We start from the raw sequence: 23,356 nt of genomic DNA, 5'->3' as shown, positions 1-23,356 counted from the left end.
CTCCATTAGGTGCTCTGAACAGTCCTCTAACAACTGTGGAAGAGCTTCATACAAGCTCCTTAGTTCTAGCAGAAAAGAAAGGTACTGTTACTAAATACTACCTTGTCCTGGTTTCAGCTGGGATAGAGTTAATTTTCTTCCTAGTAGCTGGTATAGTGCTGTGTTTTGGATTTAGTACCAGACATTGATAACACACTGATGTTTTAGTTGTTGCTAAGTAGTGCTTACACTAGTCAAGGATTTTTCAGCTTCCCATGCTCTGCCAGGTGCACAAGAAGCTGGGAGGGAGCACAGCCAGGGGGGCTGACCCAGACTGGCCAAAGGGCTATTCCATACCATATGGTGTCATGCTCCGCATATAAACCAGGGGAGTTGGCCATGGGGCAGCGATCACTGCTCGGGGATGGGCTGGGCATCAGTCAGCAGGTGGTGAGCAATTGTATAGTGTATCACTTGCTTTGTATATTATTACTGTATTATTATTATCATCATTACTACTATTACTACTATTTTATTTTACTTTACAAGTTTTCTCACCTTTACCCTTCCAATTCTCTCCCCCATCCCACCACGGGGGGGGCGGGGGGGCAAGAGGGGAGTGAGGAAGCAGCTGTGTGGTGCTTAGTTGCTGGCTGGGATTAAACCATGACATACCTGCAGAATTCCCCAGGGCCTATGTGACTTGTCCACTATTTACCTCTGAAGCTCAGCTTCTGGAAGAAAACTGTCCTGTAGCTTTGTGATACATAAATTCTTCCCTAAGAACACGTTCACGAGCAATGCACAAAGCAATTATATTGAGAAAGAAAGCTATGCTGTCCATTCTAGCACAGCTTCTTACTGCCAGCAGTGCCCAATCTATGATTTTTGCCATGACTGACAATTAGAAAAAAGCACAATTGAATGTATATTCTTAAAGCTATTTTTATGGTAGTCTTGCTGCAATTAGACTACCTTCAAATGAAGTGTTTAACTTCAAGAGTTCTCTTTCAACTCCCCATCCAAATATATATTAAAGTTTAATTCAAAAATTTGCACTGGAGAGTACAGATCTTGCACTCTTGAGAACAAATTGTCTTTGAGGACAAAAAAGATTATGCTCACACAAAAACACTGTCATACAGAATGACTAGAAAGTCTAGGTTGTTTTGTGCACTTACCAGCAGAATAGCTATGCTATTAATTTTGTCTTTGAAATAGAAAAAGTACCAAGACAAGCAGTGTCAGTGGAGAACAAACACACTGTACTGTATCAGAGTCCTGAACATAAGATCTCCACCCACATTTCACTTGCCCTCTGAAGTGAGGTCGAGCTACAATGCTTTGTTCAAGCAAAATCTCCCAGAAAACAGGAGCAGGACCAACAAACATTTTTCCACAGATTAATAGAGGGAAATTTCTAATTACCAATTAGTTATACAGCCACAAACCCCAAAACCTTCATGCACACATACATGCACATCAGCCCAAAATTCAGGTGTTTTCTCTTTGTATCAGTTACTCTATCAAGTAAGATCCAACAACACTTCTGTTAATTTACTAATTTGATACTGCTGTGTGCCATGGATGATCCACCACCACCAGAGAGCACCAAAGACACAACCTGGCACATAACCAACAGTCCATCAGTCTAAATCAAAACTGTTTAACCTTTTTGAAGCTGTGAGCTGGTTATCAGTATCATCTTACCAGCCCAGCTGAATCACTCTGAGCTGCAAAACTACAGCAGTGCTGTTTGGCATTCAGGAGGCCCTGTGGATCAGACAGTTTGGAGGCTACCTGCCAAATGGCTTCACTGTACACACAACTTTTTACCCTCTATGTGAATTTATAATACAGTTGGTAAGGCCCTAAACAAGGACAAACTACAAAACAGCTGTATGTTTGGAGAATGAATGCTTCTTGTTTTGAAAGTCAAGCTGAACATTTCTTGTTTTGAAAGTCAAGCTTGATCCAAAGCTATTTAAGTCAATGCAAAGGGTCAGGGATTTACCTCCCTTCCCAAATGCAGCCCACTTGGGAGAAGAGATGGAGAGCAAAAAATATCCCCTCTTCCCTGGAACAGTCAGCTTTGGGAAGAAAGTCAGATGTCTGAATATATTAGACCAGATTTCTTTCATGGTGTCAGTGTGGACACTCACAATCACGCACAGTCATTCCTACAGCTGTAGTCTTGGCTCTAGTTTGCCCACACAACCAGTTAAAAGCATTTACAAGACTCGAGATGACCAGTACCCTGGAGATGAACAGAGTTGTGCCTAATCTCTGCCCACCCTCCACATTTACTCTCCCATCCCCCAGTACACAGACACATGTATTACCTTACCTGAGAACTGCCACTGAAGCCTGGAGGCTGGCTATACTCTGTAGAGTCAATAATACTACTGCAAAACCAAAAGAAATAGTCTGCTTAAATCACTGTACAACCATCCTTTATAATTTTTAACCCATTTGCTATTCCCCCCTTTACATCCTGCAGCATGCTTGCCTTTAAAATTCATTTTACAGACAGGGAACAGGGTTATTTTTTGTTTGGGGGAGATTATTTTTTTTTTTTAAATACAGGGATATCCTAGAGCAGAATGCTGTCACACACAACTATATGTAGTGCAATCTAATGATTTCTAATTAGAATGCAAAAGCATTTCTTTTGTATGAAATATGCAGGATAAGACATTCTGAAAATAACATGCTACCATTGGTTTTCAGTTCCTTTCAAAAAAAAAAAAAAAAAAGGAAGTTTAATGCCATGGCATTTGAAGCAGCACTGTGAAGAGAAAAGCTAGAGAAATCAGCTTAAGACAGACACTAGTATTCCAGACATCTCTGAAGACACACAAAACAGACAAAAGTAATGAAATACAGAAATAAACTAAAAAAAAAACCAACAGCCAGGATTACTATTATTAGAAAATGCTACACCTTACATAGCTACATAGTATCTATAATGACACAACATACCTTGAATCACTGTTTTCAAAACATAACATACATATGCAAACTCAAGAGATTTAACTTTCAAAACTGCAAAAGGATCTACTGATACAAGCAGAAAACAGGTGGTTCAGTATTCTTGCACATATGGGCAAAATATTTAGCTCTCTCAATAAAAGCCCAGAGCCAGATTAAAGCACCCTTATCACTCAAAAATTTAAAATACTTTTAGGACAAGTAAAGGTTAGTACGCAAGAACACCATTTTATTAATTACGGAGAACACATTACAAACATCACCATGATTTGTTTCTAAAAAAATCTTTATAACTCACTTGCTTCCGCTATGTCATTTGGTTTGGACAGAAAAGAAACTACCTGGGTTCATCATTCTTAGTCTTACATACGAGGTAACCTTAGATTTAAGCATTGCTTGGGAAAACTGAAGGTTTCTTTAAAAACCTGCCAGAACACTGCTATAGGTCCTGGTTTTGTAAAAGATGATTGTACCTATTGATGTTTATGTAACAGCTGCCAGAACTGATGCAAAGACTTGACGTTCTTGGTCATAAAACAAGCGGTTTGGCTGAAATGCCAGTCAGAGTACCTGTAAGTCTAGAAGGATGAAACAGTGGTAGTAGTGCTTAAATATGTCTCCGAATGTTTTAAAGCTCCCCTGGAGGTGGAGGAAAGTAGAAACAGAAGATGAGAGATGATTTTAAAGTCTCATTAGTGGTTAACTTGTAAGATGAGATTGATTGGGCTTCTGTTACAGGCAAGACAAAAGCTGCAAACCAAGAAAATCTGAGGGATAAAAATCATTATTTGCTGTGAGCTATTGCAAGGGAGAAAACAGCAGAGCTGTTTCAGGCATGGTCAGGGACAACAAACTTTAAATTAGAATGTGGCCACATGAAATAATGAAACACATACAGCAGATCCTGCCAGGAACAGCATGAATAAGATGCTCGGCTGGAAGGCAATGAAAAGGTACTCCACTCTGAGACAGGTATAGCGGCAATTAACAGCAAAACACAGAATTTATAGCGCCCGGTCTCATTTTGCTGCAGGTTGTCTGGTGATGTAAAGCCTTCCAGAGTGCAGACGTCATCTCCCTAACCAGAATACAAATTCATAGCAATTTCTGTGTGGTGCCCGTAGCTGAGTTAACTGGCATACACTTGAATGATTTTCCTTTTAAAAACAGGAAGCAAATCAGAAAATTACAAAAGTTCCCTCTGATTTTTTTTTTTTTTAAAAAAGCTGTAACATTGGGTTCAATTAGGAAATTCAGCTACACTAACACGACATATTCAAAAACCTGGAACAAAACAAAAACACAGCAACCTGCAGACTATAAATCCCATTTGCTATACCCTTACGGGGGTGGGAGGGAGTAATTAGAACAAATGGAGGGGAAGAAGATCAGGATTTCAGTAACTGAATCAGAGTTACCAGGCAACTAATTTTTAGATCAGAATCTTTCCCCAGAAACTCCTTTTAGAGTGATAGTTTGTTATTTGCTATTACTGCCTGAATATGTAGTCACAGAGAAGTTGCTTATTTGTATCTCCTGTTTGCACCATTTACTGGTAGCAAAAATAGCATGCACGCCTGTTCAGAAAAACCCTACACAGAACTATTTGTTCTTTTCCCTTATTCTTCCCCTCTTGTTCTCTATTAGTATACAAGCCCAGCAATCTGCAATGCTGTAAACAAGTGCTGTGCTATTACCCAATTTAATATTTCATCATACCCTGTACCAGCATAAGAGAAAACACGTGTTTCTTGAAGCCAAGAACGTATTGAACGTGATAGCCGTACTTGGGTTTTTTGCTAAAGAACTTATGAAGGAAGATGGGGGGAGGCATAGTAATTTCACATTTTGAAGATGTTAAGAGTGTGGGGGGAAAAAGCTACAAACAATTAAAAGAAACAGAGCATTAATGAAAGAAGCCTGTGATTTAGAGGAAGTAGATGAATAAGGGCAAGGCACTAGAGACCAGATAAAAACAAATTCTAAAGAACTCTATTTTCTTGAACTTCAAATTCAAAGGCTAAAGACATTCTCTTCATCTCAGCACGAGTCTATGATAACCTTGTGCTATAAAACACATTAGTAAAATTTTATACAATTATATTTCATTAGCAGGGTGTTAAGCATGTTAACAAGCTATATTCCAATTTAAATATACCATTTTAATTCCCTGATAAGTTTAAAAGTCTCTGCAGGTTTAATAACATTTTAACATGGAAGTGAAGCCATCTCCAACTATATTTGTATTTCATTCTTACTGGTTCACAGCATCTCTAAAATGCACTTTGGAGATTAAATATTTCAGTTAACAGAGCTGAAAAATCAGCGTATTTTAAAGCTCCTATCAGTTTTTCTGCAGCATTCTTTCCAAGGAGGAATCAAAGTTACAGTTCTTGAGATACTCTCCAAAATTTACATTTTATGTTGAAAAGAAAACAAATTTCAAGTGGTAGACCTTTCTAGAATCTGAGTTCTGGTAATTCAAACCAATTCAATTACTTGAATTACACAAAACAGTAAGGATAGGGCAGGGATAGAAGTTACAAGAGTCCAGCAACAAACTGATGTCTGCTCAGACACTTCCTTCACATACTATTTTCTCTTCAACCACTCAAGACTACCTCAACACAGGAATGTGATTGAGAAACAGAAAAGGGGTCTTCTCAAGCAGAGAGAAAAAGGCAATCCTACATACCCTGGAAAACCCCTAAACATGGTATTATATCACACCCCTGGCATGCTGTACCAGAGGAAAAACCCAAAAGCTGAAGACATAACTGAGATGGAACCAGACAAGCATAAGAAGATCAAGCAAGAAAGAGAGACCGTGGACTCTGCACCCGCCATAGTCTAACCCACTGCCATCTCCTAGCAGACCTCAGGTTAAGCACACCAATCCAAAGTCACTAAAATATTTTGGACACTATCTTACATCTTCAAAAGCAAGAACTGAGAATGATTGATCCTAGGACATGAAATAAAGAGATATAAAGGAATAATAAGAAATTCTCAGTAGACTGAAACCAGCGTAGGCCTCGCACAGCGGATTCCGCACACCCCCCCCCCCCCCCAGCTCTTTCACCAAAACTCTGGGGCTTAAGATGTTATTCCAGCTTTCAACAGATAAAGAAGTTCTTTGGGAGCTTGTTTGTTAGCTTGGCTCAAGTAAGACAGATACATTTCCTTTCATAAGTACAGTCTTCTGTTAAAGAAAGGTTTCTAGGCCTGAAGGAATTCAACATGTAACATATTCAGCCCAAACAGTGCTCAAGTTTTCCCCAAGCAGCAGTACCATGAAGCAAACAGCAAGCAAGCTATTTAATAGCCAGTAAAACTCAGAGCCTGACAGGAATCTGATCAGCTTCACAAACCTGATGCTTGGTAAAACAGCAATAACCCACATCAAAAACACACCTGCACCCAAAAATTAGGCAAGCAGTGAAGGGTGGAATAACACTGTTCCCATCCATCTCGGCCATATTCCTGTCCTTTCTCTCAGGGCCAACCAGAGCTTCATAAAAATATGAGAGATTCTGGTCTCTGTGTCCAGAAATAGCATCCTGGTAAGAATGCCCAGCCAATATTGCTAGGCTCCTTACCAGAGCACTGTATCTAAATCTCTGTAGGGGAGGAAATCTGATCATTTTGTCTTACTTACTTCTGAGCTATTAGGTTTAGAGCTGCTAATTACAGAAAAGGTACCAGTACAATTTTATAACAGAAGTAAATAGTTTATAGAGCTCTACTACTAGGAAAATACACTGGGGAGAGGTAGGAGAGATGATCACTTAATAAAATCAGAGCTTTCTTACAAACAAAACCCACTGCGATAAAGAAGTAGAGCACTTCAAACCCTGGCACATGCAACTTAGACACAAAAAGCATCTGCCATTTTATCATCAAGAAACCAGACTACGCAATATTCCAGACAAAAATCCACATTGAAAATGTGTTATTAGAAAGGCATTTCATTAAATCAGAACAGACAGCAGATAAACAGAATCAATAGGCTGTGTATTTTAAATTTTGATCCTGTGAGCCTTTAGCCATTCATGTTAAGTAGGGAAGCTGGAGGACAACAATATCATACAAAATTAAGACCTTTCACATGCCAAGCAGAGCTGCATAATATTCAGAAAAGGCAGCATGTATTTAAGAGTAATATTTCATACCATAGCAAAGGTTAATGACAACTAATCCACACTACATTTAAAACCATCAGCTTTCCACAGCATCTGGTTTGGAGTAGACTTTTCATCCAACTGCAAACTCAGATTTTTTTTTTTTTTTCTTCTTCACTGCTTTGTTCACATGAAGTTTATACCAATCAAAAATAGAACAGGAAAATATTGTATGGCACTCAAACTAGTTTTGTTTGTGTTTTGGGCATGGCAAGGAGAGGACTAGCAAGTACAATGCAATATGTACAGCTTGAAATCCAAGTTCTGAGTTGCAAGCTCCATACCTGTGTGAAGGTGAGGGAGCCTCGAACTGCGGCACCGTACTGTCCTCACTGACTGGGGAGTACAAGCCACTCATTTCCTGAAACAGAAAGCCATGTTACAGCAAAGCTGACAAAACATAAATAGTAGGCACCATCTAATATACGGTGTTCACATAGTAATTTTTTGTTTTTTCCAAGCAGATAACCAACTATCTACATTTATTCAACTCTCACCTAAAGTCTTCACTATACCTGAAGAAACATTGATTTTCTTCAAATTTTTTATTCAGTTATCATTCCAACAGGGTTTCAGAAATCCTACAACTGCAGGGCTTTTTGCCCCAAAAGAGGCAGTTCTGGAGTTTATATTCCAAAAATCAATGGATTTGGTTACCATCCAATTGTCTCTAACCCAGCACCTCTCTTATGCATGGCAGAACAAGCAAGCTGTAACTGCATTTTTGAGATAACGTGGAAACTTATCCAATAGCCTTCATAGCTGGAAAGTAATGCTGGACATGGGTCATGGCAAGAACAGCCACAAGATGACAGGGCAAAGGTGGTATTGTGCCCCAGACTTAAAAGAGGATCTATCAGTCTTCTGTGGGGCAAGTGCACAAGAGAAACTTTGCACATAAACTTGGCTTTGTCACTGCCAGACTAAATCACTGCTGTGTACCCAGTATGAGACTGTACCTTTCATCTGTTTGAGAAATGGAAGCTATGCAGGATGCTGCAGCTCATTAGTTAGGGGGGCAAAGTGTTCCAGGACAACATTACTGATGCTTTATAAGTTCCCACTAGGTGCCCATTAGTTGTTAGGTGGAAAGTAGGATATTTGTGATGAGAGAGATCCCAGGCTTTAGAGGTCAGAACCAAGGTCACTATTACACACCAGATACGTACCCCAGCTGCAGTCCACTGAAGTGCCTGATTAAAGAGCAGAAAAGCAGGTAGCTAGATATTCTTCGAGGGATCCCGCAGCTTTGGGAATAGCTTCTCCTAGATCTGAAGACCTATTTACTAGTCTAAAGGAAACATGCTAAGGTATACTTATTTCCCAAGAGCCGAGAAACATTTAGGGGAAATAGGTCTGAAAAATGCCATTATCTACCAAGTTACAATTTGTGTAGCTATCAGCTGAAGGGAAGTTCCTGCAGTTGTCAGTTCTATTTATATTTTGATAATTCATCAGCATGTGTATAAATCAGAAGTGAAGAAATCTAAAAGGCTTTTGGGCAGTGGTTGGGATCTCGTGCTGACTGCTCAAGATGAGCAAGAAGAGAGAAGCAGACCTGCAAACTGATTCCCAAGAAGCTTTAAGGGAATCCTATTTTGAGAGGTGGCAGTCTGATGCAGTCCTGAAACATCAGTTTCTTATTCCAAGACCAAAACACTAGAATGATTAGAGGAAAGGACCAAGCAGAAACCTAAGGATTCAATAAGGACAGAAGGATTGAGCTGCTGGGTTTACAAATACTTGGAGAATAATTCTTAACAAAAATCTCAAGAGATCCCCATCATTAAGGAATTAAGAGAATTATATCATGAGGTAGCAGATTGCCTCTGTTTTGACACGCAGCAGGAGCTGCTTCTGCTCCTATCCAGTCTCTGCATTACAGCTTTCTTGTGCACCCCCCAATACCTCTCCGTTTCAAGTGTGGCATGCTGCTAAGATTTAAACAGCCTTTGCAAATAGCCAGAACACTGCAACGTACAGAAATCTTAAGTTATGATCAATATACTGGCTGTTGATTTCTAGCAATTATTCTATAATACTTACTACCAAAACAAAGAAATTGAAAGATATGATTATATAAGAGCTAGGTTTCAACAAAGCCCCCTCCTACCAACCTGCAGCTTGCACACATCAACTAAACAAACAAATTAAGGAAAGCATTATCTGTTCATTTTCCCATTACTGACTCCAATGCCATAAATTTAACACAGCAGCCCCACAGCAAGGCAGGCAGCTTGATGAAAATGAAAAATTGCCAGAGCCAGAACAATGTCTGGGCACCTCACCTCTACTCGTTTAATATCTTCTTCCAGAACACTTAGCTCCTTCTGGATCTGCTCCAATTGCTGTGGATAAGAGAATGGAAGAGATCTAAATCAATCTGCACTGCACCACCACCAAGATAAATTATGATCTTTTCAGAGAGGAACCTGAACTATCTTAACAGGGATGCTACATGATTCAAAAGTCACTAGGCAGGAAGTTCATATGCATAGATATGTAACATAATTGTGCACACGAACCACATTCTAGACAAAGTTATTGTGAAACATTACAAAACATAAGCATGAGGTACTTTGATATCAACCAGAGACCCATACTATTCAAACTAATATTTTTATGCTCCTCTAACATCTTCCATGCAAGGTAAACTGGTTTACAAGCACTGAACATAATTAGAAAAAAACACTACAAACAAGACAGTGATCATTCCACCCTTCAACAAAACATGAAAGGCTTTGCTAAAAGGTGTTAAGAGTATTTCTCTTGCTAGCAGTTAACCTGCCAACTGCCAATTTAAACTTACTGATAAAGTCTTCAGATTGAAGAAAAAAAAAAAAACAACACACACACCTATTGTGACCACAGAGAGATTTGCTCCTGGCACCAAGCAAGCGCCACGTGGCATTTCATTCAAAGGTGTGATACTTACCTTGGATTACACCATAACCTCTAGTCAATCTGAGAGCTATCCCTGAAGGGGTCACAAGGGGACTTCCCCTCTCATCAGCCAACGTCCCCTTTCCCTTCTTTCTGTCACATGTAATATTTTTCAGGTTTTTGCAGTTACTTTTCAGTCAGTCAGTAACCTGGCTTCACTCATCTCTAGCAAATGTGAAGCCACAGACTTGGAGATTTTTTTATCCCCAAGCAAGAGCATCATCTGCTTACCAGTTTTAATTCCCACTCTCATTCATCAGACATGTCCCATCCAAACACTCACACAGCCTATACCCAGCCTTGCAAGACTTAAACACATGCACTTCTCTAGGTGAGAGCTCTGAGTCTAGACCTAAACAGACAAAACTCAGCTCCAATGGACGTCTGGTTCACTAAGATGCATACGTCTAATGAATAAATTGAGAACTGGAAGTCCACCTGACTCTCCTCAACTCACAATAAAAGTCTACAGACAACTAGCACTGTGGCATTCAACCAGAAGCTGTTACCAAGTTGGCAAGTCTACTGAAAGCTTAAGCACAACACATTCTCTAAAGGCCAGACAAATTTTTGTCATTTGCAATTTTAAGGGAATATCAAATTGCTCAAATCCAAAGTTTAGTATTGCAAGACATATTACACTTAGTATGACATATTCCCAAGAACATTTGGCAAGCTACTCCGAGACTTATTCACTTGAGTGCTTAAGCTTGATCCCCCTTTAAGTGGCAGAAAGTTTTGCTTAAACAAAACCACACCCACCACTTAAACTCCCACTATTGATCAGCATTCCAAATATCTGTGTGCTCTGCATTAAATAATCCACCATTTTAATTTATCTTTTCAACATTAGAAAAGCTCTGTCCCTGAAGACAGGAGAGAAAAGGACTGCTGGGTCCAGACCTACTTCTAACATGGCTTCTCCTTCCTTGGAATAAGATGACATCGTATTTATATCCTAATCTCTCTGCTCTGAAGGTTTCAGTTTATATTTGAGTCACAGACAGCACAAATTTAATGGTTTAAAACTAGACTGCCACAGATAATTTACAAACCACTGCACCATAACAGATAAATCCATTTTCACTTCTGAAACCTACAGCAAGAATAGCAGGTAGTGCTATAGCTCCAAGATTAGCAGTAAAGTTAAGTGACACTTGCACAGCATGGGTCCTGCCTATACTCAGCTCTAGCAGACAAATACCATTAGTCCCCCACTTTCATAAATCCCATTTAAAAAGAAGTTACAAAAACACTTAGAAGTTCCAAAATGACAGCAAGGAAATCAGCTATTCTACAATGTACTGGCTCACTGCCAAAGTGGACAACTAAAAAATAATTGATGTTGTTCCCATCACATAAACAGGAGACCTTTTTACAGGAACATGAGTAGAGAGTTATTTTTAATGGCCAGCTTTTATTAGCTATTGCACAGAGTCGAAAGTACAAGGTCTGGGACTTCATTTACTAATTCTTCCTTCTAGTCACATTAAGGCAAGCAATTTGAACCTACCAAAAACTTACCCAATAGTAGCAAGTCTAAAAAACTAGGTAAATGTGTTTCATGCTTATTTTAGGGAGTCTTCTCATACTTTCAGCATCAGATGAGTTACTAATGCTCATGTTGAAACTTTTTTTTTGGTAGGTTGGCTCAAGTGTCTCATGGTTTAGCTTTAATCTATCAAAGACCTTAAATCAGTCCACATTCATTCCAATTAAACTCTGAAAAATGAGACTACTGATTTAGAAGTGCCAGTCACTGAGGAACATTTAAGGAAAGCTAAATGAATTATAGTCCTTGCAGAATATCCAGATTTATGGGCCCTTAATTTGATTTTTCACTATGTTGGGCACAGAAAGCAAACCAAGTCCTGTCCCAATGATGGGCAGAATCACACCTGTCAAACTTCAGATTAAGTCAGCAAAAACACATTGAATCATAGAATTGTTAAGGTTGGAAAAGACCTATAAGATCATCGAGTCCAACTGTTAACCTAGCACTGCCAAGTCCACCACTAAACCATGTCCTCAAGCACCACATCTACCCATCTTTTAAATACCTCCAGGGATGGAGACTCAACCACTTCCCTGGGCAGCCTGTTCCAGTGCCTGACTACCCTTTCAGTGAAGAAGTTTTTCCTAATAGTCAACCTAAACTTCCCCTGGCGCAGCTTGAGGCCATTTCCTCTCGTCCTATCACTTGTTACGAGGGAGAAGAGACCGACCCCCACCTCACTACAGCCTCCTTTCAGGTAGCTGTAGAGAGCAATAAGGTCTCCCCTCAGCCTCCTCTTCTCCACACTAAACAACCCCAGCTCCCTCAGCCGCTCCTCATAAGACTTGTGCTCTAGAACCCCTTCAACTTCATTGCCCTCCTCTGGACACGCTCCAGCACCTCGTCCTTCTTGTAGTGAGGGGCCCAAAACTGAACACAGCACTCGAGGTGCAGCCTCACCAGTGCAGAGTACAGGGGCACTATCACCTCCCTGGCCCTGCTGGCCACACTATTCCTGATGCAAGCCAGGATGCCATTGGCCCTCTTGGCCACCTGAGCACACTGCTGGCTCATGTTCAGGCAGCTGTCAACCAACACCCCCAGGTCCTTTTCTGCCAGACAGCTCTCCAGCCACTCCTCCCCCAGCCTGCAGCGTTGCATGGGGTTGTTGCGACCCAAGTGCAGGACCCAGCACCTGGCCTCGTTGAATCTCATACAGTTGGCCCCGGCCCAATGATCCAGCCTGTCCAGGTCCCTCTGTAGGGCACTGAAATGTATGCTAAAATTGAAGCACATACTATAAACTCTCTTCTCAGACACAGATGCTTTCCCAGAACTGAAAGGGCCGACATGGACAAGGAGAAGGTTTCAATTTTGCAGTTAAGAAGCAGTTGTTGTTTCAACTCCACTGAATGAACTACAAGAAGCAGGTATAACATTCTAGTCCCAAGTTAGACAAATACATGGGTACAAAAGAAAAAAGATGACCTCAGAATAGCCTATGTTTCTTATAACCTGTGGAAAAGGGATTTCAGAACATGCAAGTCAAGAACTAATGGACTGGAAAGATCTTCTCTTACATCAAGGAGCTGCATGTCAGTTAAGAAAAACAAGCCAACAGCACAACTCAGAGCTAGTCTCATCTAAGCAAAACTCACAGCAAAACTTCAAGGACAAACAAGGTTACACAATACACACTACTCTAGTGTGAGTAGGCAACTGACTCCCACCCCACAACTAGCAGTTGTAAATGTTTCCAGTAAAGGCAGGTGAACATCCCCCTTTGAAATTCAGTCTTTTCAAAGGTAGCTGAAGAATTCAAGAATATAAGGCATGATCACTGGCAACCTTCTTGTTCAAACGTACAGGCTAGCAGCAATAGGTCAAAACAATATTTGAAAGCAATGTCCAAGAAGAAAAAAAACTTACACTCAGCAGTTGCCAGAGAAGGCACCACAGTAGGAAACACAGGCTCTCATGTCATTCTTTTTAGGTAACCTTTCAGATCTAAACCCCTTTTACACCCATCAGGCAGGCCCCTCCAAAACACGCTGGTTCGAGTCTGAAGCTGTCTAGACAGACATACAAAGAGTCTTCCAAAGACAACCCTCAGCCCTGGAGTATGCAGATGAAAGGAAACCCCCTGGTTAGAGCTGCTCAGAGACAGACACACCCCACCATGCTACTGAACTACCATATAAGATTCTTCGGTGGAAATATTAATTTGAACTTGCTCAACACTAAACACCAGGTGATGGTCAGAGTTTCATTTCAGTTGGCTACCGACTAACAAGCATAGCCGGGCATAGTGCTGAGTTTTCATCCTTGATCTTCCTGTTTTTCCTGGACCACGGGCCCCTCAGGAGGCAGTGACTTCATCCTTCGTACAGCACAGACAGCAAGCGGTCCTGACTGGGTCTCCTGGTGCCAGTTTTAAATGTTTACAAAAAAGCTCAGCAGAGCCTCCCAGTGCCAGAGACAGCCGAGAAAGAAACAGCCTAGAAAAACACATTAGGAAGAGTCGTACACCCTTGACCAACTGTCTTTCCAATTCTAGAAAAAGCACAAGAACAGCAGGAGTTATTTTCTACAGAAATACTGTGAAATGACTAACACAATTCCCACCAAGCAACTTAAATAGAGCATCTGGATTCACACTGTTGAAAGCTCACAAGCCTTGTTATATTCAGTCAAACACCTTCAAGGCTCCAAACCAAAACCTTCACATACCCATCACACCATAGATCAAGACAAAAAGACAGACTATTACCAGAGGAAGCATCTTTTTTTCCCCTGCAAGCACACACAGCCATTGCACCAACCAGGACAGGGTGAAAACTAGCATCTGTCCAGCTGAGGAAGATAAATCAGGTAGTCTTTGTAAATAATCTATTAATTCTATCCCATAACTTCATCCAACATGATTTATTCCTACTTCTTGTTCGTCCATCAACTAGTGCTCTAACAAACTTGAGTGTAAACTTAAGTATCAACAGATGAACCTTTCCTAAAGGTATGCAGTGAAATTAATTTCTTCCCATAAAACTCAATACTTCAACAAAAAATTAGATCAATTTTTCTCTCTGGAAACCAGTTGGAGGTCTGTCTGTGTCAGGGTTTTCCTTCCTATATTGCTTCTGATACAGAGCCTATTATAACATACAAAGCAACTATGGCAAGGAAGAGTTTACAGAGATTTTAGCCTTTTAAATTAATTGCAAATCTCACTTATTTTGACATCAAATTCCATTTGTTAACACTTCACTGTTATGAAGTCTTTGCACAAGTAGAAAAAGATGCAAGGTTTCTTTTGGTATGAAGACAAGAAGAACACCTGAGCCTCCAAAAGTTACTTCCATTGGTTAAATATGGCATCCAAGCTTTTTAGACACATGGGCAGTCTGCCTATAACACTTATCTGCAGGGAATATTTCTTCTCTCTGATCAATACTTCCTCCAAATGGTAAGTGTTTCCTCTTAACTAGGGAAAAGCTAACAAAGGTTTGAGGGCAAGACCCTGGTTGAGTTGTTTAGCACACTCAGTTCCTGAGGGTAGGAGGAAGGATATGTCTGGCTGATCAGAAGTGTTTCATATCTTAAGTTTTCCTCCCCCTCACTTAAATCCTCCAGTTTGCATTGCAGGAGTAATGCTTTGAGGGCTTACTGATAGGGTCTGATAGAAAAGTGTCACAAGAGAAATATCTGAGGCAGGGAACAAAGCTGTCTAAACATTTAGATTAATTGCCTTAGAGTTTAATACATGCCACTTAGCTCCTAGTACTATGTTGCCCCCTCTCTTTCTTTGGAAAGACCTCTCCACTGCAGTAAGGAGAGTCACCTATTATAAACTGATGTTTATATGATAATCCCTAGCTTGCTGCTCATACACTATCTGTATCCTTGGCTTATTATCACTGCAGTCAGAGCTCACGTCTCTCATTGAGTAGCTTAGAAATGCAAATAGATTTAAAATACCAGTTATTTAAGTGCAGTGGATAGGAAAGAGATTACTATAGCTATAAATTCACCTCAGGAGTCCTGGAATGTAATCAAGACTATATGACAACATAAGAGCATGACTGATTTCTAGTTCTGTCACCTCCTCTTGCTTACTCATTAGCTCATCCATGTGTGTATGCGCAGAACAATGAGACTTGACAGGTGAAGTGATTAACACAACATAATGACATCCCTGGAGAATTCATGCTTATAATTCCATGCAATTATCCCACAATAACTAATAACTCCTCTTATTTTTAGTATTTAACATGCTCACAATATGGAGTAAGTGAAGACAGCTGGATTCACATACGCATTTGAGGCTGAAAAGAACAATGATACTCTGAAATGCTGAACAGGCACGCAGTGCCACAAACCTGAGACATTTCAACATTACTTCTCTGTCCCAGGATGTTTACCAGCTAAAAAACAGACCCCAGCATTAGCAGACATGAAAGGTCTTGTTTGTTAGATACAAGAGACAATGTGACGTTATTAGAAAGAAAAACCCCATGAAACAAAAATGAAGTGACAGCTGCCAAGAGAAACATGAATGCATCTAGGGAATATCACCTGTATGTTGTATAACTTGATTTGTGATACTAGTCACCAAGGTCAGTATTCTCCTTCAGTAAGCAATGGCGTTACTTCACAGAAATAGCAAACACTCTCCATCAGGCAGCTGAGCTAACAATGTTTTAGGACAAATTATATATATGATACATATGGTGGTGTCTAACTTCATTTGGTAACATTCAAATCCTGACAAGACAATTAGTAAGGCCTCTTTTTAAAGTTATGAATATAAAACAGGGGAGAATTTTTTGTATTAACTGATATTATCAGCTCTTGCAAAGTATTCAAGATGAAAGAACATGTGATCATTTAAAAGTAAACAGAGTTAAACTTGCAAAAGTATTTATGTAAGACAGCTAAGCTAACAGCATTAAAACTCTGGCATGAAAATGTGAATTTTAGAGTCACAGGTTGTTGCATTTGGTTTCCCTTGAAAATAGGAATAAAAACCCAAAGTCAAGTATTTCATTATTAAATTTGACCTTCCAGACTTCTTGGATCCTTGATTTCAACAGAAGAAACTGCTGGATCAAAAAAAATGGAGAGCATGCATTCAATTAACTGTGCACACATATGGAAAGGCACACAGCCATGCTAAGTTTGCCTTAGAGACAACCAACTATTGTGGATGATCGATATATTTCTCCCCTCCAAAGCTATCTGTTATTTTGTTGAAAAAGTATTTTCAAGCTTTAGCCATTTGTTTTCAATCTTTTCTCAAAGTAAGAATTTTTTTTCCCCCTATTATTATTGCCAAGGATTTGGTTCTTTGCCATATTGCCATAGGTCAAAAAGAAAACTATATATAAACTTAAAAGAAAAAGGACTTGCAAATACCTTTGTGCAAAAAACATGCAGTAAAATTCAGCTTGAAAGATCAATGTTTTGGAAAGTTATGAACACATCAAAACAGGATTTCTAATAGAAACTTCTGCAGGTGCTGAACCTCACATTTATCTTCTAGAGAAACGATGAAAGTACAAGAAAGAGGCATTTGTCAAAATACTTGACTACAGCAATATTCTGAATTCTTAAGTACAAGTCTATAAAGATAGAGTTTTCTTCTAGATATAAACTCCCTCAAATAAGCTCAGAAGTCACCATTTCATGATGGCAGGAGATAAAACCCAGAAAACTTATGAGTGAAGCAACCAAGGAGGGTTACAGGTGGTTAACTATATGCTCTGAACTCATTACGAAATATTATACAGGTACACTAACTCTTAAGGCAATATCTGTATTAACTAACAAAGTACCTAGTCTCTAAGTAAGACCTTGCAGTATGTAATAAATAAAACCTGTGAATAAAATAGTGCAATAAATAATGCTCAGAGAGGCATATTAGGAAACAAAGTTACCAGGCAATTTTACATTCCTTTAAACATTCCAGCCAAAATTTGAATTAGGCACTCTCAGCCACACACAGAGCAGCTTTTATTTATTTAGAACTTTATATTGCAGCTATGGCTGACTGAGTGAAATTGCAATTAGTCTGCAGTCATCTTTACTAGCATCAGGTTTGAATTAGGAAAGGAAAAAAAGATAGTGCTCCTCCCCATAATAAAGCCTGCTCATACGACGCATAGCTATGTGCAATACATGTCACAGAAGTGTTCCAGGGTCCACACGTGTTCGAGTTTTATCCTTATTTCTTAAACAGTCACCTACTACAGCATCAAAAGAAACTACAATAAACTTTGAAGCTCTGATTACCTTCCTCTGCTTTACTGCATTATTAATGTGGACACTTAAACCCCCCTTCTCTGCTTCCAAACTAGCATCTTGTGCTTTCTGAAGCCTGGACACATCACCAGCATAAGCTATGCCCTTTCCCAAACAGTAGCTCTTCTATTATCCACACACAAAACTCTCTCCAGAAAGGAGTACTTGTCAAACTCCACCAGCTACAGGGAGGACCTTGAGACCTACTAGAAAGGAAGCATCAAGTAGCTTAGTTTACTCTACGGGTGTATCTTGATTGATGAAGACAGATTTTGAAATCTTGCTAAAACTATCCTACTGCACTGGTCTGTATTTTCCATGCTTCCACCCACTGCTTCTCATCTTTATCCTTACCAACTGAAAAGAAAGATTGTTAGCAGCAAGTCTGACATGTCCTCATTTCCCTCTGCGGTGGGTTGACCCTGGCTTCATGCCAGGTGCCCACCAAAGCCGCTCTATCACTCCGCCTCCTCAGCTGGACAGGGGAGAGAAAATAGAATGAAAAGCTCGTGGGTCGAGAAAAGGGCAGGGAAAGATCATTCACCAATCACTGTCACAGGCAAAACAGACTTGACTTGGGGACATTAGGTTAATTTACTACCAATCAAATTAGCGTAGAATAATGAGAAATAAAACCAAATCTTAAAAACACCTTCCCCCCTCCCCTCACTTCTTCCTAGGCTTAACTTTACTCCCAATTTCTCTACCTCCTCCCCCCTGAGCAGCACAGGGGGATGGGGAATGGGGGTTGCAGTCAGTTCACCACACATTGTTTCTGCTGCTCCTTCCTCCTCAGGGGGAGGACTCCTCACACTCTTCCCCTGCACCAGCGTGGGGTCCCTCCCATGGGAAACAGTTCTCCACAAACTTCTCCAACGCGAGTCCTTCCCACCAGCTGCAGTTCTTCATGAACTGCTCCAGTGTGGGTCCCTTCCACAGGGTGCAGTCCTTCAGGAACGGACTGCTCCAGCGTGAGTCCCCCATGGGGTCACAAGTCCTGCCAGCAAACCTGCTCTAGCCTGGGCTCCTCTCCCCACAGGGCCACGGGTCCTGCCAGGAGCCTGCCCCAGTACAAGCTTCCCAAAGGGTCACAGCCTCCTTGGGGCACATCTACCTGCTCCAGCATGGGGTCCTCCAGGGGCTGCAGGTGGGTATCTGCTCCACCGTTACCCTCCATGTGCTGCAGGGGACAGCCTGCCTCACCATGGTCTTCACCACAGGCTGCAGGGGACAGCCTGCCTCACCATGGTCTTCACCACAGGCTGCAGGGGAATCTCTGCTCTGGTACCTGGAGCACCTCCTCCCCCTCCTTCTTCACTGACCTTGGTGTCTGCAGAGTTGTTTCTCTCATATCCTCATTCCTCTCCGGCTGCAGTCCTGCAGGGTTTTTTTGTTCCTCCTTCTTATAAGCGTTGTCACAGATGCATTGCCACTGTCGCTGAGTGGCCCAGCCTCAGCCAGCAGCAGGTCCATCTTGGAGCTGGCTGGCAATGGTTCTATCAGACATGGGAGAAGCTTCTAGCAGCTTCTCACAGAAGCTACCCCTGTAGCCCCTCCGCTACTAAAACCTTGCCACGCAAACCCAATACACCTTCAAAATAAATGGCAAGGCCAGATGCGAACCACTACAGCAAGGACAGAACTCACAGGCTTGCAGAAAAGTCTTTTGACACGTGACAGTCTGCATGTCATGTTTGAATATAAAGCGGGGTAAGAAATAACATCAGAGGAAATCTTGGCAGAGGGAACACATAAGCAGGGACAGAGAGGATCTGAAATAAGCTATGTGTCCCTATAGGCTTCAGGACATTCCCAAGGCCATATTCAGAGGATCTGCAGCCAAAATTAGGTTTCTTTAGCCTTAAAAAAAGGAAAAAAAAAAAAGAGATGCTATCCTTGTACATTATTACTAAAGCCAAGGGCAGGTGCAGATGAGATGGGAAAGGTTTCCCATAGTGCTGAAAATCAGTGGTGGAACACCATGTTACAGTATGTTAAAAAACAGAAGCTATGCAATTTCCCTTCCCTTCATCCTTCCCATTCAACACATGCAAACTGAAGTAGGTATCAGCAGCCCCTCTTTCTGTAAGAGTTGTTATAACTCAGTTTCAACTAGGGGAGGAGAAAGCAAAGTCATCATTGACTTCATGGTACTGCTCCAAACACCCTGCACTTGAATCACCACAGGATTACCCAAGGAAGAGCACCCCAGCCAAGCTGTGTATAAACCTCCTGAAGCGCTTATTCTCAATTCACCTCCCAGACAAAGGCAGAGTTCCCAGGAGACTTCCCCAATTATCTTAACAGTCCCTCAAGCTGCGCCAAATCCTGATGGAAGGTGTTTAACGAGTGCCAGTGGACAATGGCCAGTGCCTGCATTACTTCTGCAGTGAAGATGGGTCAAGCTTCCGAAATTCTCTGCATAATACTAAATATTATTAATACAAGAAGATGAAAGTAGATATTCTGAAGATTTGAGAGGTGTTTGTAGACTAAGTCAGCATAAAATAACTTTTATCACGATTCAAGAAATGAAAGCTAAAAGATACCTCAGTGGTTTTGAGCAACACTTGTGCCTTTGCTGTTTCAGCAAAAAAATAACAATACATATTTCTCCACTTTTTCTAACCCTGAAGGATCAAACAAATAGTATGCTTCATACCTAACAGAATCAGAAGTGGAAGCATGCCATTTTGTCTTCACTGATATGTCTAGTACACTAGAGATTATCTTGGCTCTCAGTTTCCTTTGACATTTGTATAATCCTAATAAGCACTGTTTTCACCACTTCTTCATGGGATACTATGCCTAGCCTACTAGATCTCATACTCTACAAATGCAACTTTATCTTGGACTCAGTTTTCCCCTTTAGTTAGTTCGTTTCCATTACCCCTGTTCGTTCTGGTCAGGCGGCCATGATACCTGTTGGTGGATGGACTCTAAACAACTTGCTTTGGGATGACTCCATAACCAGACCATCAATCCATTCTGGACAAGGCTTCTTATGTCACCTTAACGTGGTTCAAGTTTGACCTTAGTCATGCTGTTGGGTCTTATGTTTTTCTTCATCTTTCATCAAAAACCGCGACCTCCAAGAAAGCTTGTCCTTTTGTTGTTTTCACAATTATTTTTCTAGGTTTCTGGGGTATTTCTGGTACTAGGGTTTATGCATTGCATGAGATTATAATTTATAAGTCCCAAACCATGAAAGACCATGTATGTGATTATGGAACCCTCTCTCTCATTACTTGAGACACTCATTTTGAGACAAATAAGGAAAGAGCACAGAATATTCATTCTTTTACAACACAGTATTAGTTATTGCATTTGATACACTAAAAGAAAAAAATTTAAGTGATGATTTCACTCCTTCCCCATCCTTCAGTTTTCCCATCACAGAAAAAAATCTTGTTTCAAGAATTTGATGTAAATTTACAGTGAGGAATCTCTATCCTCAAGCTCCCTTCTTCCCACATGCTTTACCAGTGTGAGACAAAAAGGCAAGCAATTAAAAATTGAAGCTGCCACATGTAAAGAGATTAGTTTTCCTTGAAACCCATGTGTCCTCTGCCTGAGACTTCCCCAAACACACTTTGCCTTTTTCTTTGCAGAGATAATGCCAGGCTAACACATCACTTAAATAGAAATGAACTGGTAGAAAGCAGCAGACAACACCTCAACCACTGAAACACAAAGCAAGTTACCTCTCGTTTGTTTCTCCTGGCAACTTTGAGAAATTCCATAAGGATCTGCAATTGGGCAGCATGGGACTCCTGTAACACAGTAAATAAGGAAGTATAACTCTTCCATACACATTAAGAGAAACAAACATTCATTTTATGCACAGAAATCCACACTTAGCACAGAAACAGCTTACATTTAGAGGTGAGGAAGAGAAAATAGCTTATTAAAGCAGTTTTAAGAATGGTAGTTGTACTTTGCCTCACAGGTTTTAAGGTTTTGTTTGGCTCACGACAAGTTTTTATATAAAGGCAGAAATTGTGCTAACAACTCGTTTGTCCATTACTGAAGACTTACTAATAAGTTGAAGAGCTTTTCAGGTTGTTTTTTTTTTTGGCTACTGCACCTGAAATCAGTTTTGGAATACAGGTTTCTCAAACTCACCTTCCACCCTGGAAGATCATTAGCATCCACTTAATGATTAATATACTAAAGCATGAAGTATCTATTAAAAAACACTTCCCCCCAAAATTAACATTTGTGTTTATGTAAAGAGGTTACCATTGAAGATTTCTCCAGAGTGGAAGGCAACAATAAAGTCATTGATGAAACTAAAACATCCCTTTCCAATCTTTCCATAAGAGATCATTTACCTCAACCATCAGCTTAATATTTTCACCCAAATTGGCCAAAAATTTGACATGGCAAGATAAGAGAAGAACAAGAGGAAAGAAAAATAAAACCTATATTCCAGCATTAATATAGACCTAATCCTATCCCACCATTCTGAGACTTATTTTCACAACCTACCGAAATACTTATTAAAAGGACTGTGAACATACACTCAAAAAGGATCAAGACATAGGAGCACACAGAATCCATTAAAAGCAGATGATAGGACAGGAAAAGTAAAGAGATTAGTATGCAAAACTACTATTTTTCTGAGATTATCTTCTTCCTCCCCACCCCTGTGACAATAATGAAAGTGAAGCAAGTAAAACTAGAAAGGAAAAATGTTTTTAAATTGTTCTTTAAGTGTTAGGTGTGTTTTGTGGTTTTTTTGGTTTGGTTTTTGGTTTTTTTTGTTGTTGTTTGGGGGTTGTTTGCTTGGGTTTTTTTTGTTTTGTTGTTGTTGGGGTTTTTTTTTTTAAGGCTTAGTATTCTTAAAGATATTCCTGCTCAGAAGCACCCATACATCCAGTCCTGTGCCTTCTTTGATTTGTCAAAAATGACACAAAAAGGCTTAAGGGAAAAAAGAGGTTTTACTCTGAAGTTAGAAACTATACTCCCATCATATCTTCACTGAACCACAATAAAAAAAAAAGTTATGTACAAGTCCCCAAACAATAAAGTAACATGACAGTTTTGCTAGTAGGCAGTAAACATATTTTTGGGTTACTTCCCTTCCATCAGAACAACAAGTTGTGTAAATATTGATTCCGCAAGAGTGAATAAGATAAGCCATTCCCAATACAACTTTTCCTCACCTGTTTTAAAGCACCATTGAAATCCACCCTCCTACCCAAAGTTCTCTCTAGGCCAAATTTTGTAATCCAGTTTAACTTAGAAGGTCTGGCTCTCATAAATGGAAGATGGTCACTTGAGACCAACAGCATGGAATGGCCAAATACATGAGAACTATCCCAAACCAACTACATTTCAGTTAAATCATAGGAGCAGCTTGCTTCACATTCTATAAATCTTCAAACCAATCTCATAAACAAGACATCTGAACTTCTCTTTCAAGCATTAAATGCTAAAAGAAGTCTTCAGGGATGGCAGTGATTCA

The 23,356-nt window shown here is 40.2% G+C and overlaps 1 protein-coding gene across 10 annotated transcripts in view; it reads right to left on the bottom strand.

Annotated features, from left to right (window-relative positions):
* Positions 1-23,356, bottom strand: part of COP1 (COP1 E3 ubiquitin ligase) — a 132,131-nt gene that overhangs the window by 95,619 nt on the left and 13,156 nt on the right. For all 10 annotated transcript variants that reach the window (XR_015698749.1, XR_015698746.1, XR_015698748.1 and 7 more), the window contains exons 6-9: positions 21,591-21,659; positions 9,440-9,499; positions 7,436-7,512; positions 2,327-2,384 (exon numbers count right to left, since the gene is read on the bottom strand). Coding sequence is in view for 2 of the 10 variants with exons in the window: in XM_087731541.1 (XP_087587667.1) it covers positions 2,327-2,384; positions 7,436-7,512; positions 9,440-9,499; positions 21,591-21,659 (264 nt within the window). In the remaining 8 variants the exon portion in view is untranslated. The remainder of the gene's footprint in view (positions 1-2,326; positions 2,385-7,435; positions 7,513-9,439; positions 9,500-21,590; positions 21,660-23,356) is intronic.

Source organism: Nipponia nippon, unplaced genomic scaffold (genome assembly GCF_047370975.1).
Source record: "Nipponia nippon isolate SJK-2023a ecotype South Korea unplaced genomic scaffold, ASM4737097v1 scaffold_5, whole genome shotgun sequence".
Lineage (NCBI taxonomy): Eukaryota > Metazoa > Chordata > Aves > Pelecaniformes > Threskiornithidae > Nipponia > Nipponia nippon.
The sequence above is the reverse complement of the archived record's forward strand: the minus strand, read 5'-3'. Positions and strand labels throughout refer to the sequence as shown.